The sequence below is a fragment of the Grammomys surdaster genome, unplaced genomic scaffold (assembly GCF_004785775.1).
Source record: "Grammomys surdaster isolate TR1022 unplaced genomic scaffold, NIH_TR_1.0 126391, whole genome shotgun sequence".
Taxonomy (NCBI): Eukaryota; Metazoa; Chordata; class Mammalia; order Rodentia; family Muridae; genus Grammomys; species Grammomys surdaster.
The window spans coordinates 17,567,097-17,582,616 of record NW_021621185.1 but is presented as its reverse complement, the minus strand read 5'-3'; the positions used below and the strand labels follow the sequence as shown (position 1 = coordinate 17,582,616).

The 15,520-nt window shown below is 44.2% G+C and overlaps 1 protein-coding gene across 3 annotated transcripts in view; it reads left to right on the top strand.

Moving 5' to 3' along the window:
- Pde8b (phosphodiesterase 8B) overlaps window positions 1–15,028 on the top strand; it is a 104,199-nt gene extending 89,171 nt beyond the window's left edge. The window contains exons 17-21 of one of the 3 annotated variants that reach the window (XM_028760207.1): window positions 5,096–5,313; window positions 6,565–6,685; window positions 9,044–9,211; window positions 11,468–11,597; window positions 13,237–15,028. In XM_028760207.1, coding sequence (XP_028616040.1) covers window positions 5,096–5,313; window positions 6,565–6,685; window positions 9,044–9,211; window positions 11,468–11,597; window positions 13,237–13,346 — 747 coding nt within the window. In that variant the 3' untranslated portion in view covers window positions 13,347–15,028. The remainder of the gene's footprint in view (window positions 1–5,095; window positions 5,314–6,564; window positions 6,686–9,043; window positions 9,212–11,467; window positions 11,598–13,236) is intronic. The other 2 variants (XM_028760206.1, XM_028760208.1) reach the window with 2 other exon arrangements.
- Window positions 15,029–15,520: the final 492 nt, after the last annotated feature.

The window sequence follows — 15,520 nt, the reverse complement described above, 5'->3', positions numbered from 1 at the left end:
GTGTGTGTGTGTGTGTGTGTGTGTGTGTGTGTGTGATACAGAAATCTCATTAAGGGCTGAGTGCTACAAAGTCTGCCACTCTCTGTACATTGTGCAGCTGTGGACCTCTGCGTTAACTCCCGTCTACTGCAAGAACAACTTCGCGGAAGGAGGTTGAATGTGCACTGATCTACGGGTATAGCAATATGTCCTCAGGAATTATTTTATTGCTATGTTCCTTTTGTAGAATAATAGTACTAGGCTTCCTCTCAAAGCATATGACCTATCTAGACCCAGGTTCTCAGCCTCATTAACAGTGTCATATGTGCATCCCATCACATGGACAGAGCAATAAAAAAAGTGGTTGGTTATTCCCACAGCATGTGCCACTATTGTACCGGTGCACGTATCTTGTCAGGAAGGGTCACTACTGAAGTTCACAGCGTTTCTAGTTGGGTGATATTGATTACTTTTCTCCTAACCCTTAAATGAAACACACATATATAAAGCATAAAAGCTAGCTCCCATATGTAAGAGGAAATAGGCTGTGCTTTTCTTTCTGGATATGATGTTTCTAGTTTCATCTATTTGCCTGCAAATTCCATTTTTCTTAACATCTGAATAATATTCTATTATGTAAATGTACCACATTTTGATTATCCACTTGTCATCTGGTAGACCTTTAGGCTATTTCCAGTTCCTTGGTGTTATGAATAGAGCAGTGATGAACTTGGATGAGTGTATATCGCCATAGTAAGAAGTAGAATCTTTTGGGTATATGCCCAAGAATGATATAGTTGGATCTTTTTTGGTAGATCTATTTTCAGCCTTTTGAGGAACCTCTATGCTGATTTCCATAGTGGCTGTGAAAGTTTAGACTTCTAACAGCAATAATCGTTCCCCTTTTCCCCCACCCTCCCCAGCATGAGCTGTCATTTGTTTTCATCTTGGCCATTCTAACTGGGGTAAGATGAAATATCAAAGTAGTTTTACTTTACATTTCCCTAATGGCTAAGGATGTTGAATATTTTTTAAAAGTGTTTCTGAATTATCTGTGATTCATGTTTTGAGGATTCTAGTTAGCTCTGTCCTGGTTGGGTTTTGTCAACCTGACACAAACTTAGACATATCTGGGAAGAGGAAATCTTAATTGAGAACATGACTCCATTAGATTGCCTGTATGAGGTCGGTAGCACATTTTCTTGATTAAATGGAGGTAGGCCCATCCCATGGAGGGGCAGCACCACTCCTGGATAGGTGGTCATAGGTTATATAGGAAAACAGGCTGAGCAAGCCTTGGTGAGAAAGCCAGTAAGCAGTGTTCCCCCAAGGCCTTTGCTTGAGTTCCTGCCTTAAGTTCCCGCCCCGACATCTCTTGTGATGGAAAGTGACTTTAGAGTTATAGAGTGAATGCTTTCCTCTCCCAGTTTCCTTTGGTCAGTGCTTTATCACAGTAATAAAAACCCTGTAGCGCAGAAGCTCTGTGCTACATTTTAAAATGGGTTATTTTCTCATGTTCAAGTTTGTTTAGTTCATTGCGTATTCTAAATGCTTTCAGATGTATAATTAATACAGTTTCCTTTCCATAATGTACACTGTCTCCTCAAATGGCAGTGTCCTTTGTTATACAGGAGCTTCATGAGGTTCTATATATGAATTCTTGGTCTTAATGCCTATGCTATCAGAAAGTCCTTTCCTGTACTAATGACTTCAAGCTGTTTCCTACTTTATCAGACTTGAGGGACCAGGTCTTACTTTGTGGGTCCTTGGTCCATTCGGAGTTGAGTTCTATGCGGAGGGTGAGGTGCAGGTCTTTCTGCATGCAGTCGTCCAGCTTGACCAGCATCACATGTTGAAGATAGTATCTTCTCTCAAGTGTGTATGTCAGGTGTTCATAGATATGTGAGCTTATGTCTGAGTCTTCAATTTGATCCTACTGATCAACATGTCTGAGTTTATGTCCATACCATGTTACCATGTTACTATAACTCTGTAACACAGCTTCAAACCAGAAATGGTGAGGTTGCCAGAAGTTCTTCTGTTATTTAGGATTGTGTTACTGACCTGGGATTTTTGTGTTTCCACTTGAAGCTTAAGATTATAATTTCAATTCTATGAAGAATTATGTTGGGATTTTAATGAGGATTGCACTGACCTTGTCAGTTGCTTTTGGTAGGATAGCTGTTTACACATTAATTATACCAATCCACGAGCATGGAAGACCTTCCCATCTTCTGGTATCTCCAGTTTCTTTCCTCAATGACTTAACACTTTTACACAAGTCTTTCACAGGCTTGGTAAGAGTTATCTCACAATTTTTTTGAAAGTTTTTGTTTCCCACATTTCTTATCTCAGTGTGTTTGGCATTTGTGTACAGGAAGGCTTCTGACTTGTGTGTTAATTTTATACCCAGCTTCTTTGACCAGTGTTTTTATTATCTGTAGAATCTGCCTGGCAACTTTCAGGGTCTTCTATTCATTACAACCATATCACCTGCCAAAAAGGATCCTCTAGTGGCTTCCTTTTCTGTTGGTGTCCTCTTGGTCCCCTTCAGTTGTCTCACAGCTTATCTTCAGTTATAAGACTTCAGGCACTGTATTGAACAGGTGTAGAGTGGATATTTATGACTTGCTTCTGATTTTTGTGGAAATGCTTTGAATTTCTATCCATTTGTAATGATGATGGCTGTGGGCTTGTTGTAAGTTGCCTTTATTTATTGAGATATATCCTTCATATTGTGAATCTCTCCAGGACTTTTATCGTGAGAGATGTTGGATTCTATCAAAGGATTTTTCTGAACCTAATGAGATGACCATGTGGTTTCTGTCCTTTAGTCTATTTCTGTCATGGATTATGTTTGTTCACTTCCATATGCTGAACCATTCCTGCATCCCTGGGATGAAGTTAACTTGATTATGGTGGATAATCTTTTTAGTGAGTCTTGGATTTGATTTGCAATTATTTTATGGAGATTTTTTTGCATCTATGATCATAAGGGATATTGGTCTATAATTTTCTTTTTTGTTGAATCTGTGTGGTTTAGGTATTCAGAGTAATGGTGCTTCATAAAAAGAACTGGGGAATGTTTCTTCAGTCTCTATTTTGCAAAACAGCTTGAGAAGGAGTTGTGGCAGTACTTCATTGAGGCTCTTTTTAGTTGAGGAGTTTGGACTGCTGTTTCTCACATGTCTTTTACAGTTATTTACTTCCTCCCTACACTAACCCCCCTAGAACCATGCTTTTCTTCTGTGAGCTTGCCTCATCTCCCAGCTGTTTCTTATCAGACAATGCATGGGTAGTGCTCACTAAACTGCAGGACAAAGCATATTATTGGTACCTCAGCAGAAGTTCCAAGGCCATTGTTGAGGTTAAATTCCCGTAGGACTGGAGGAGAGGCAGCTCTAGGCAAGTACAATTTGTATTTTCTAACCACCTAGTATCTGTCCCATCAACTAGTCTGACAAGGGGCTTAGCCTGGGACTTCCGTCAGGACTGGGTCTACAGCTGCCCCACCTGAGACTACAGGAAGGGACCCCTGCATTCTCATTGATCAGGTAAAATCACTTATAGTAGGGGACAAGTTGGAACAATTCCAGATTCTGAGCTTGGAGGTACCAGGCTACATCCAAAGGTTATGGTGGCCTCTCCTGATTGCAATGAAAAGGAGCCAAACGTGCTTTCATTTTTCTGGCCACTCTAGACTTCCTCTCACCAAGAACTCCCAGAACATCCAGGCTGCTCTCAGGAAACTTTGTATGCTGTTTGGGCCAAGCCAAGATTCCTACCAGCTCTGTAATGTTAAAATTCAAGATGGAAGTGACTCCCTTCCTGGAGAGAGGCAACATTCAAGAAAGTCTCACTATGACTCTAAGTCAGCACTGACAGGGACTGTCCCAGGGCATGGGAGGACTCCAGCAGAACAGGGCTGAGCTTCAGGCTGCCTTCCTTAGCCAGTTTTCCCTCCAATGAGAGCAAGCCAGAAGCACCCTAAACTGTATCTAGCCTTCCAGTCTTCCCTGAGGCCTAGCACCCTCTTCCTTCACGGTTCATGCCCTTGGATCACTCGGCTCTCTCGGTGACTTCCTCTGAACTACCTGCCTGGATGCTTCTCCTTTACTACAGGAGGTTACCTAACCTCCTGTTGCTTATTCACTATACTTCAGCAATAAAAAGCACTTTCTTAGGAAAGCCGTCATTGGCCATTCTGTAGACCTTTGTTGGCCCATTTGGTAGTCATTAACGGTACATGGCTACTAAATAACGGTGAGGAGGCCCTCCATCGCATTAGCCATAAGGCAAGTGTTCAGGAGCTGTGTGTGACGGGCTTGGTCTGCATTCCACAGATGCAGAGTACTCCCATCAACACATGATGGTCAGTGGTCAGTGCTGCCCTGCTCTGCCCAGCCCTGCAGTTACACTCTCGGAACGTTGGGACTCCCCTTACCTAATCTCACCTGTTAGTACCACAACTTCAGCTCTGGCATTATGCACAGTACCTGGCACCTTCAGGCATCTGACACGGAATGAATTTATAATACAGTGTCTTACATAACGCCCCATCTGCCAGCTTTCTTACAAGCTAAGAAGAATACTTGCTGTCATTTGAGCTCAGTATTAGCATAGTGACGCTCTGGTGAGTTTCTCTAAGCCTCTGTTGCCTGTTAGCCCAGCCCCTGCGTTTTCTTGATAAAACTTTTCCACCTTGATCCTCCTTTGCTGACACGCTCCAGTTATTGCCCCAATCCATCCTGAGCTAGCTGTTCTGTTTACAACTCGCCCTCCAGGACACCTGCAGAAGCTGATGAGTAAGGAATACTTTCTACTCATCATGGCAGAGTGTCATAGCAGCAGTTCAAAAGACCTGCTTCTTTTTCAAAGAACCAGCAAATGGGCTCTAGACGGTTCAGGTGTTGTAGCTTTCCATGTTCTCAAGAGAACACACAGCACAGGACAGTGGCACTGTGTGCCCAAGGCCACCTTTCTGCTAAGGCTAGGAGGAAACTGAAAGGACATTCCAAAGTTTCTAGCCCCACGCACTTCTCTTTCCAAGAGACAGAGATGGATGCTGCTCTCCAAATCTTGTGGGTAATGCCCAATATTTCTCCTCTTACCCCAGGGAAGCCTGGACCAGCTGGATGAGGTGGCTGCTCTGATTGCTGCCACAGTCCATGACGTGGATCACCCCGGAAGAACCAACTCCTTCCTGTGCAACGCAGGCAGTGAGCTCGCTGTGCTCTACAATGACACTGCGGTCTTGGAGAGTCACCACACAGCCCTGGCCTTCCAGCTCACCGTCAAGGACACCAAGTGCAACATTTTCAAGAATATTGACAGGTTTGTCATGATAGGGCTCCCAGGCTTAGGTCTGTGAAGCTAAAAAAGAAACTGAGTCTTCTCTGTTTTCTCTGAATAGATGGGAAAGAAACAGTGGCTCTCCACACTGCATCCGACTATAAATCAGCTTTGTCCATCTGAATTTAGTTTTACTTTTCAGACTGCCTTTCATGCTTTAAAAATCTCATTTAGCCTTCAGTAAGTCCATGAAAATAAATGTTTGTTTAGGCACTGCAAAGCATCGCCTAAATGTTGATGGCCTCTTTACAAGTCTGTCAGATATCTTTATCTTCCCAAGAGGGCATCCCATTTGCCGGCCCCCGCCCCCCCCCCCCCCCTGGCTCAAAGACAGTGTATAGTTCTGCATTTCTAGCCAAGCTTGGGCCACTAAGAATCTGTCCTCATGAGGAGGTTCCAGTGAGGATGCTGGGAGTGAGGCGGGTTTCCCTCTCACAGAGAGAGCCGCACTCACATTTGCAGACACCATCTTGATGTGGTGGAACAATTCTTACCTGCTAGCAGCTGTGTGGTCAGGCGATGGCTATTTCCTGTACCGCATCAGCAAGCTTCCGAGCAGAGTCCTGGGCAAAGGCCTGGTGGTCACTTGGGCCTCATGACATTGTCTACATGAACTTACCCGTTTAGGCTCTAGAAAAATCTATACTGTTATGGAGAGTGGTTGTTCTAATTCAGACTTAAGTTGTCTCAGTATCAAGGACCTGTAGAAGAAGAATTCTTTCCAGGAGCCAGTTTGCTTAGCTCCTCATTCAGCCTCTCAAAGTTAGTAGACTGTTCCAACCACTGCTATTGCAGGCTAGAGGGTTGATTATGTAAAAGGAAAATCTTCCTCAACGCCATCGGAAGAGACTGTGGCAATTCTCTACAGTAAGAACCAGTCTGCGTGGAGCATAGTCAAACCTCACTAGACTGCCACTTTGACCTACCCCTTCCGTCTACTTCCTCATCCTAGTGTTTTCAAAGGAAGGCATGGGAACTAGCGTTCGAAACAACTGCCCATCACATGGCGTGCGTTTCTTTTAACATTGCTGTGCAGAAGAGTCAGCTGTCACTGGAGAATGTGGGATGGCATCAGCATTGGCTGCTGGGGTGGGAGTGAGCAGATGGATTCTGGGATCAGCAGTCACTTGACTCTGACCCAGCTCTGTTCCAGGCTGTGGGCAGACACAGCAGCAGGACACTTCTGACTTAGGACATGACGTGAGCAGGGAACTTTGTCTTCTTGTTATTTAGGAACCACTATCGAACACTGCGCCAGGCTATTATCGACATGGTTTTGGCCACGGAGATGACAAAACACTTTGAACATGTGAACAAATTTGTGAACAGCATCAACAAGCCACTGGCGGCTGAGGTAAGCGCTCCTATGTAATGAGATAGTGCAGTGTGCTTCTGTGAGAGCCGAGGTAAGCGAGCTTGTGTAATGAGATACTGGAGCGTGCTTCTCTGAGAGCCTGCTCTGGCATTTTTTCCCTCTCTAATGTGAGGTGATTATCAGCTTGGAGCTGGGGAAAGAGCTTGGGGATGAGAAGAGACTGACAGCTGTCCACTGCAATTCCTCAGCTAGGCCCTGAGACACAGTGCTAAACGGAGGAGCCCACAGGTGAGCAGAGTGAACAGTGGTAGGGCAGGAAGTTCCACCCTCATTCAATTCTGTTCCACGGGCTCATAGGATCTCAAAGCTAGGAAATACTTTACAGAACCATACTCTTACTAGTACCATCACAGTGAACAAGTATATTAATTCCTTTCTGTGGCTTCGATAAAATATCCTCATGAAAAGCAAGTTGGGGAAGAAAAGGTTTATTTGATCTCAGTCTTTCCTGGAGGGAGTTAAGGCAAGAACTCAAGACCAGGAGCCTGAAGGTGGAAATGCTGCTACTTCATGTAGCATTAGTTCTGACCAGAGAACTCACTCCCAGCCAAGGAAGTATGGCAGACACCATGGAAGGAGGAAGGAAGCTCACTGACACATTCACCAGTTCATGCTTAGCCAATTTTCTTATAGATCAGAACCACTTGTCTGGGGATGGTGCCACCCACAATTGGATGATCTTCTCACAACAATTAACCATTAAGACAATCCCTCAGAGATGGGCCTAGAGGCTGACCTGACCTGGGCAATCCCTCAACTAAGATTCCCTTCTTGGAAGACTCTAGGCTATGTCAAGTTGACAATAAAAGCTAACTTTGTGACTAGGAAACAAAAATGCAAACTTTTTTTAATAAATTTATCATATTCTCCCCCCTCTCTCAAAAATAAAAAATAAAAAGAGACAAACTAACAGGAAAAATCTGTAGGAAAGTGTGGAGGACCTGAAGAAAACAAACAAAAAACTATGATCAAAATGTATAAAATGTTTTTCTTTTTTAAAAAAAATCATGAAAAGAGAGAAATTTGCCATGAACCTGCTTTATGCACCTCACAAATCTGGGCTTTAGAAATGACACATAATGTTCATTCTTTACTAACATGAAATTAACTGTCCTCAGAAACCATAAGAGTGGTCCATAGCTCCTCAAAAGCCTAAGCTTCCAGTTCTATTAAAGGTAGAATAAATGTTTGAAAGGTAACTTGATGATCAATAAGGACACTGTCTGTAGAACCTATCACATGACCAACCTAGGGCAAGGAAGAGAGCCCACCTCATCTGTGCTAAACCTCATCTCCCATGGAGTCTGTCACACAGTGCCAGGACTTTCCTTCCGACAGAGGGTCCATGGGGAACAAGTATCTTGAAATTTTGAGCAGAAAAGTATACAGAATGACTGAATTTGGAATTGAGAAGGTCATCTCCAGACCTCCGATTCTATTTAAGATGTACTGCCTGCCATATCATCTGCAGTAAACAATATCTTCTTAGGGTATTGGGAAAGTAGCTTCTAGAACAGTCTTCCCTTCATGGGTCTAATAAAGAGGACCAGCCTCAAAAACAAAATCCCAGTATGCGTCATGCTGTCTTTCAGCTTGGTGAAGCTCTGGAGAGCTAATTAACTGCTTTCATATAAACCAATAGTGCCTCTGGAGATAATAGTTTTCCAGGCTCTGAAATTGGCCAGTGAATGCATACATACCCACCTAGTCATAGACTAGGTTCCATGACCCTGGCCACTGGCAATCCCCCAGTAGGTATATGCTACTGTATGATCATGTCTTCAGAGACTTCTGAACACACACTCTCTTGCATTTTGGCCCAAATATACATGCTTCACACTTCATACTAATTATCTCTCAGTGAGAACCAGCCAGGAAACACACGTGGATGTATACATGCCATAAGAAGTGGGATGGGTAGGCAGTGAGTGGAAACAAGTAAAAATAAATGAAGAAGTAATTGAGAAGTCACAATTTCTCAACTTTTGATGGATTAAAATAACTGAAAGGTGTGTTTTCATACATTTCTGAGGAGTCGGGGGATGGGGGGAGAGAGAGAGAGAGAGTAGGAGACAGTTCTTCTTAAGGTGATCTCCTAAAGTGCTCAGAACAAACGCTGCTTATGGCTGTTATGGTAAGCCAGTGGATGACTGATGATGGGGACCTTTTGTCTTTTGAATTCTATACAATATTGATGGTTTTTAAAGACTATGCTAGCATGTTATATATGGATGTAGGAACCAAACAGTTCCCATTGCTAAGTCCCAGACAAACCTGTGTGCCTGGTGAGTTAGTCTCAGTGGGTTTCACCAGCCCTGATCTGATTGTCTTTTCCAGAGTGAGGGTAGCGACTGTGAATGCAACCCTACTGGGAAGAACTTTCCTGAAAACCAAATCCTCATCAAACGCATGATGATCAAGTGTGCCGACGTGGCCAACCCATGCCGGCCCTTGGACCTGTGCATTGAATGGGCTGGAAGGATCTCTGAGGAGTATTTTGCTCAGGTGTGTTACCATGTGGGAAGTGTCCCTTCCCTTCTAGGAACAGGCCCTAGGCCACAGAACTCTGTGGGTTCCACAGCTACGGAACTTCTCTTCTCTGGAAGGCTACCCTCAGCCCTCACTGGAGACTTGTGGTTCTGTCAAGAGACCGACCAATGTGCCAGTCACTGACCAAAACCCTCCTGGGCTAGCAGGAATTCTGTAGTTGCTGGACCCTGGATTTTCCTAAGAACCAGGAAAACATGTATTCACTACAATATTTCTGTCTTCCTGGTGCATTATAGGAGACACATCCGACTTATGGGTCACTCAGTTTACTCACAGTTATAGACACAGGTGAGCACACACTTGATTCAAAGGGGTGGGTATCTAGAGAAATGGCTCAGTGGGTAAGGACACTTTCTATACAAACATGAGGTCTTAAGTTCGAATCCTTAAGCATCAGGGCGTGGCCATGTGAGCACCTTTGACCTCAGCACTGTGCAGGGTCAGAGATGGGGCTCTTGGGGCTCAATAGGCTCCAGCCCCACTCTAGGTTCCGGGAGACCTTGTCTCAAAGGAATAGGGCAGGACACCTGACATCCTCCACTCTTTGCACACGTGCACCCAAACCCACATGTGCACACAGGCCACACACAACACTCGTATACATACATGCATGTGTTCACATATACATACTTACACATACCAAAAACTAGCAAAAAAGTACCCTAAGGATATATCTGTGTTAGATTCTATGGGAATTCAGATTCTTTTTTTCCTAGACAAAAGGGAGAGGGGCTTTAAGGGTGATATTAGAGTTCTATTTTTGAAGGATTTAAAAATGTAAAAACAGGATAAAAAGAGAAAACTGCAAAAGACAGTAAATGGCCAGATATCTTTAAAGAAAAACTTTAAAGACTGGTGTCTATATGTATCCCAGAAGACAGATAGCAAGCAACTAAGTAATGCATAGTGGGTGATCTGCTACCTGGCTGGAATGTAACTGAGGCGGGCTGAAGAACAGCTGATGCTGTAAAGCAGGACTGGCTAGGAAGGAACCTCTGAACTTCAGAAGAGTAAGCCAAGCAATCGAGCTTGTCCGCATCAGGGATGGGGAGGCGGGGTGGGCGTGGAGGAGCAGGTGGAGTAACAAGGATGAGGTATGGACCAAATCTCTCAGAGAACATCAGTGGATATTTTAAGGCTACTTGATCAATGGGTGAGCTGAGCCAGAAGGTTCAAAGGTTCAGTCCATTATCAAGAAGTGGCAGCATCCAGGCAGACATGGTGCAGGAGGAACTGAGATTCTACATCTTTATCTGAAGGCTGTTAGGAGTAGACTGGCTTCCAGGCAGCTAGGAGGAGGGTCGTAAACCCACACCCATAACGACATGCTTCCTCCAACAAGGCCACACCTCCAAATAATGCCACTCCCTGGGCCAAGCATATTCAAACCACCACAGTGTATCTCACCATTCAGCTTCAAGAGTCCAGACACCCTGTAACATGTGGGATACTCAGAGGTCCATGCACCTTGACAGCAACGTGTTAACACTCCCTAAGGAAAAGCAGCGCATTCAACTCACAGCTCAACTGCTCTGGTGCTCGTCCCAGAGGCACTCTGACTATGGCTGCACACGAAGGTATTCTGCACACAACATTCTGCCATGAAGAATAGTCAAAGAGGTTAAGATTAAAAAAAAAAAGTCATCCTCACAGCTGCATATATGTCATTTTTAAGTAAAAATAGTTACAAACAACAACAACAGAGAAACAAACAAAAACATCCAGCCAGGGATACAGCGGCAGGTGACTGCTCTTGGCTTGTGTGGTCTATTGCCTCCATTTCATAGGCTATCAGCAGTTTGACCTTTGCTGCAAATGTTAATTAATGGCAGTAGGCTGTAGGAGTGTAGATCTGACGTTACAAAAGTAAAAGCAGATCACAGGAACAGGGACTAAGTTCCACTAGGCCAGTGCTTCATGGGGAGCTGTGGAATAGCACAGAATGAGAAACTGTGGCTAGTGATGATGCAGCTCTTTAGAAAACACTGTCCTAGCACCCCTTAGGTCCTGGATTCAAGAGAGGAGCTGGGAAAGGTGGGGGGAGAGAGAGAGATCTGAGAGAGAAGTCTGAACATGGTCACTGTGGGTCACCTCAGGAAACTGCTCAACCTTTCTGCGCTCTGGGCTTCTTCTGAGAAACATGCAGTCACTGCGAGGGATACTCATGTGCCAACAGCCCTGTGCACTGGTGGGTTTTTTTTTTCCTCACAGACTGATGAAGAGAAGAGGCAGGGGCTGCCTGTGGTGATGCCAGTATTCGACCGCAATACCTGCAGCATCCCCAAGTCCCAGATCTCCTTCATCGACTACTTCATAACGGACATGTTTGATGCTTGGGACGGTAAGTCAGTTGCTATTTCACCACCCACAAAAGATAGTTTGTTATGCTTAATGAAGATCGCCTTTAGTGGCACAATCTGGGCCAAAAGGTAAACAAAATACTAAAGTACATATGTATGTCTCCTTGCTCTCCTGGATTGGAACATCAGCTGATACAATCCATGAGGGCTGTGGGAGCAGGGATGGCAAGCGGGTACTTCAGAAGCCCTGTGCATTTGGTAAGGTGAAAGACCACGCCAGGACCAGCTGTCAACAGGCAGATCAACTTTACCTAGGGTGACTGATAGCTTATAAAGTTTTGAGGGATTAAGGGTAGGAACATCCAGGATGGACAAAGGTCATTGGATGGGGACTTGGGGTATCTGGAATGCCTCATTAGCATGGGGAAGCATTTCAGAAATCTCAGGTGCTAGCTGAACAGGTTTTGTCAGGAGAAAGGAAATTGATCCTGTAATCTAACTAAGGCTATGTGGCATTCCTCAGGTAGGGGGTTTGAATTCCCCAGACAAGGTCAGAGAAGGAGAAGACCCGCTAGTGAAAGAGAGTCTCCCATATTGCACTGAGCCCAGAGACTATCCGGTCATGGTGGACTTCTTCAACCTTAATTAGCAGTTTTCCCACATACATACATAAGCCACAAGCCCTCTGTGGGCAGGTAAGGCAGGTGCATCCCAGCATCTAGTACAGTCTAATAGTGTCACCAGGATGAATACAGCTTCACCTTTCAGAGGCCACATTTCCAAAGTGTACAGTCATGTCACTCTCGCACTAGAAGAAATCCAACTAAGCAAAATGTACCTCGTTCTCTGTGAATTGCAGGCTCAAGAGAGTTAAGTAATTTCAGCACCTAATACATTTGGGCTAGGGACATAGATCATAGCTCAGAGTGCTGGACTGCTTGCCTGGAGCACAAGGCCCTGGGTTCAACTCCTGACACTACAATGAATTAATTAATTAATTAATTAATGGAATGAATGAATAAATGAGAAAGAAAAATGAAGGAAAGACAGACAGACAGACAGACAGACAGACTACAGACAGACAAACTACTAGACACTAAACTCGTGTTTACAGACTTGTCCTCATGCCTACGTACACCTGCAGCCCAAGCCCTGATTTGGGGGATGTTTGTCCTCTGGTTGTTTTTGTGAGGATACACACGCACACAGATGTCAGAGTCACCCTCCAGCTGCTTTTTTTTTTTTTTTTTTTTTCGAGACAGGGTTTCTCTGTGTAGCCCTGGCTGTCCTGGAACTCACTCCATAGACCAGGCTGGCCTCGAACTCAGAAATCTGCCTTCCTCTGCCTCCCAAGTGCTGGGATTAAAGGCACGCACCACCACTACCCGGCTTTTTTTTTTTTTAAATACAGCATTTCTCACTGGCCTGGAGCTTTCCAATCAGGTTAGGCTGCCTAGTGAGCCCCAGGGACCCACCAATCTCTGCTCCCCTCGAGCTGGGATTGCAAGTGCACACCACCATGGCCAGCTTTTGCATCTGGTCTGGGGATTGAACTCGGGTCCTCATAGTTGCATGGCGAGCAGGTTACTATCTTCTCGACTTCTGATCCCAAAGACCAAGCCTAATAAATACTTGTGAATTCAGTGGTCTCTTCTGCTTGCTTTAATGTCACCCTTGCAGCCTTTGCTCACCTGCCTGCCCTGATGCAGCACCTGGCCGATAACTATAAACACTGGAAGACACTGGATGACCTCAAGTGCAAAAGTCTGAGACTTCCATCTGACAGCTAAAGTCAAGCCACAGAAGGGGACACTCTGATCTACAGAGGACACTGTGACTCTCAGAGTAGAACGAGCAAGAGGGTTTCCTTTACAATGGGAATGACAGGCGGACACTGAGGAGCTAGTGTTTAATGTCCGACCTGAATCATGCACGCCCCCAAATTTCATTTTCAGAAAGTTATGTTCCATCAATAAAAATATTTCTTTTGAATCACTTAGTGACAAAACAAGCCGCTTGGCAGCTTCTTCTGCCAAGCTGTTAGCCTGCGTGCCCTTGTAAAACACACGGAGCTGACAGATTTACTGAAGGTACAAGCAGGACACAAGGAGCAAAGACCTGTTGTCTGTGTGTCCATGGTCCTGATGGAGACCAGGTAGCTTAGCCAGGGCTCAGCTCAACTGTCACCAGAAACCTAACCACTGATGCTTAGCTCGACTACTTTCCTCGATGGCAAAAGGATGAAGATTTCCTAAACATCTTCTCTGAACAAACGTGAGAAAGAAGCTACTTGAAATGGGCAGAATGAGATTGTCAATAAACTAGTTAACACCACGGCTCCCATGGCTCCATGGTGGGTAGTATGATATCCAAGTGAGAACACAGTCTGGGCCTGCCGGCTGTCCCTTCGATGGGCATCAGCCACCCCTGGTGCCCCCTTTCCTCTGTGGAACCCACCTCTTGGAAGCCAACTGATAGGGAAGGAGTGGGATCCCAGTTAGGGGAGTCCTTGAGAGCCCCTTACTTCAGGCTCATCGACACAGCCACAAGTCAGAGTATCTATAAAGCCATTAAATCTGAATGCTCGTGGATAAGTTTTTTAAAAAAAAATTTAAGAGAAGAAAAATTTATATATATTTGCTGTTCAAAGATTTTTATTAAAATAATCTAAACGTCCTGGATCTTCACCCCTAGTTTGCTGGGCATTACCTGTCTGTCTGTATTTGGGGAGGAAATGGGGAAGTTTCAAGGTTCGGATATCTTTAATTTATACTTGAGGTCATGCCAATTGCTTTAATGATGTAATAAGGGACAGTGAGGAGTGTTAAGTATATCAGGACACAGGCATGGAGAGGCAGTAAATTCTATTTTACGCCATTACCTGTACACAGAAGCCCCTAAAGCACAAGGGCATATTTTTATACAACTTTTCACAAGGCTCTGTGCTCTGCATACGGTCAGACGAGATCTTCCCTCTTGTGATCAGCCATCCCTCCTCTGTGGTTATGAATATCACAAACCAAGTAGACAAAATACCTTACTTTTATTTTATCTGTACTCCATGATGCATTTTTAAGATGTATAGAAACTGAACTTGAGAGAATCAGTAGCTACATTTTTTTCCAAGTGAAGACTGGACCACAGAGTGTGCAGAAATCGGTACATGGGGAAGAAGAAGACAACTTATTGCTATGTAATGTGCCAATGGTTTTTTTCTATGTTTTGTACCAAAGTGTAAACATATATGACAATTCCATGCAAAGAAACGCATCTAAATTATTTTTGTTAGACGGTGAGAGGGCTTGCTTGGTCGGGGCAGGAGCTGGCTTTCTATTGTACTGCTGTGTTACCTACATGTGACGAAATGTTTTTGTGAAGTACTTGTAACTAAATTCTTACAGCCATTTTTCATTCCCAACAGCTGTTTTTATTTTCTCTCTTTGGCCTAAACTTTTCACAATTTCAAATTTGAGGTTTTAGTGTCTTTTATTTCATGAGTCTCCAACTTTGTTTCGGAACACTGGAGTCAGAGTGGCAGGCCCTCAGACACAAAAACAATCTCCTTAGGCTTTGGAAACCAGTCGGATCCAAGGGCAATCTTTTTCTGACCAGCAATCTTTCAGTTCCACTAGGTGAGGAACATTTATCAGGTACCTGACATTTTCTATATAAAACATTACAGCTTTCTCGGTGTTATGTTGAATCAATTTCACGTTAACTTCAAATGTTAATAACATGTGGATGTTGAATGCTCTGGACATCAGGTGCTGAAGCTTCCATATAACCTGCTTCTATTGGTGTAAATTTCAGAGATCTTCTGAGTTGCTAAGTGGCATATCCTTCCAATTTATTCAAACCATGGACTTTCAGGCAATGTTCATGCACCTCAGATAATTTCTATATGACACATATAAGCTATTGTAACTTGCTTGTGCTTACTATGACACCATGTGTTGAGAGGACC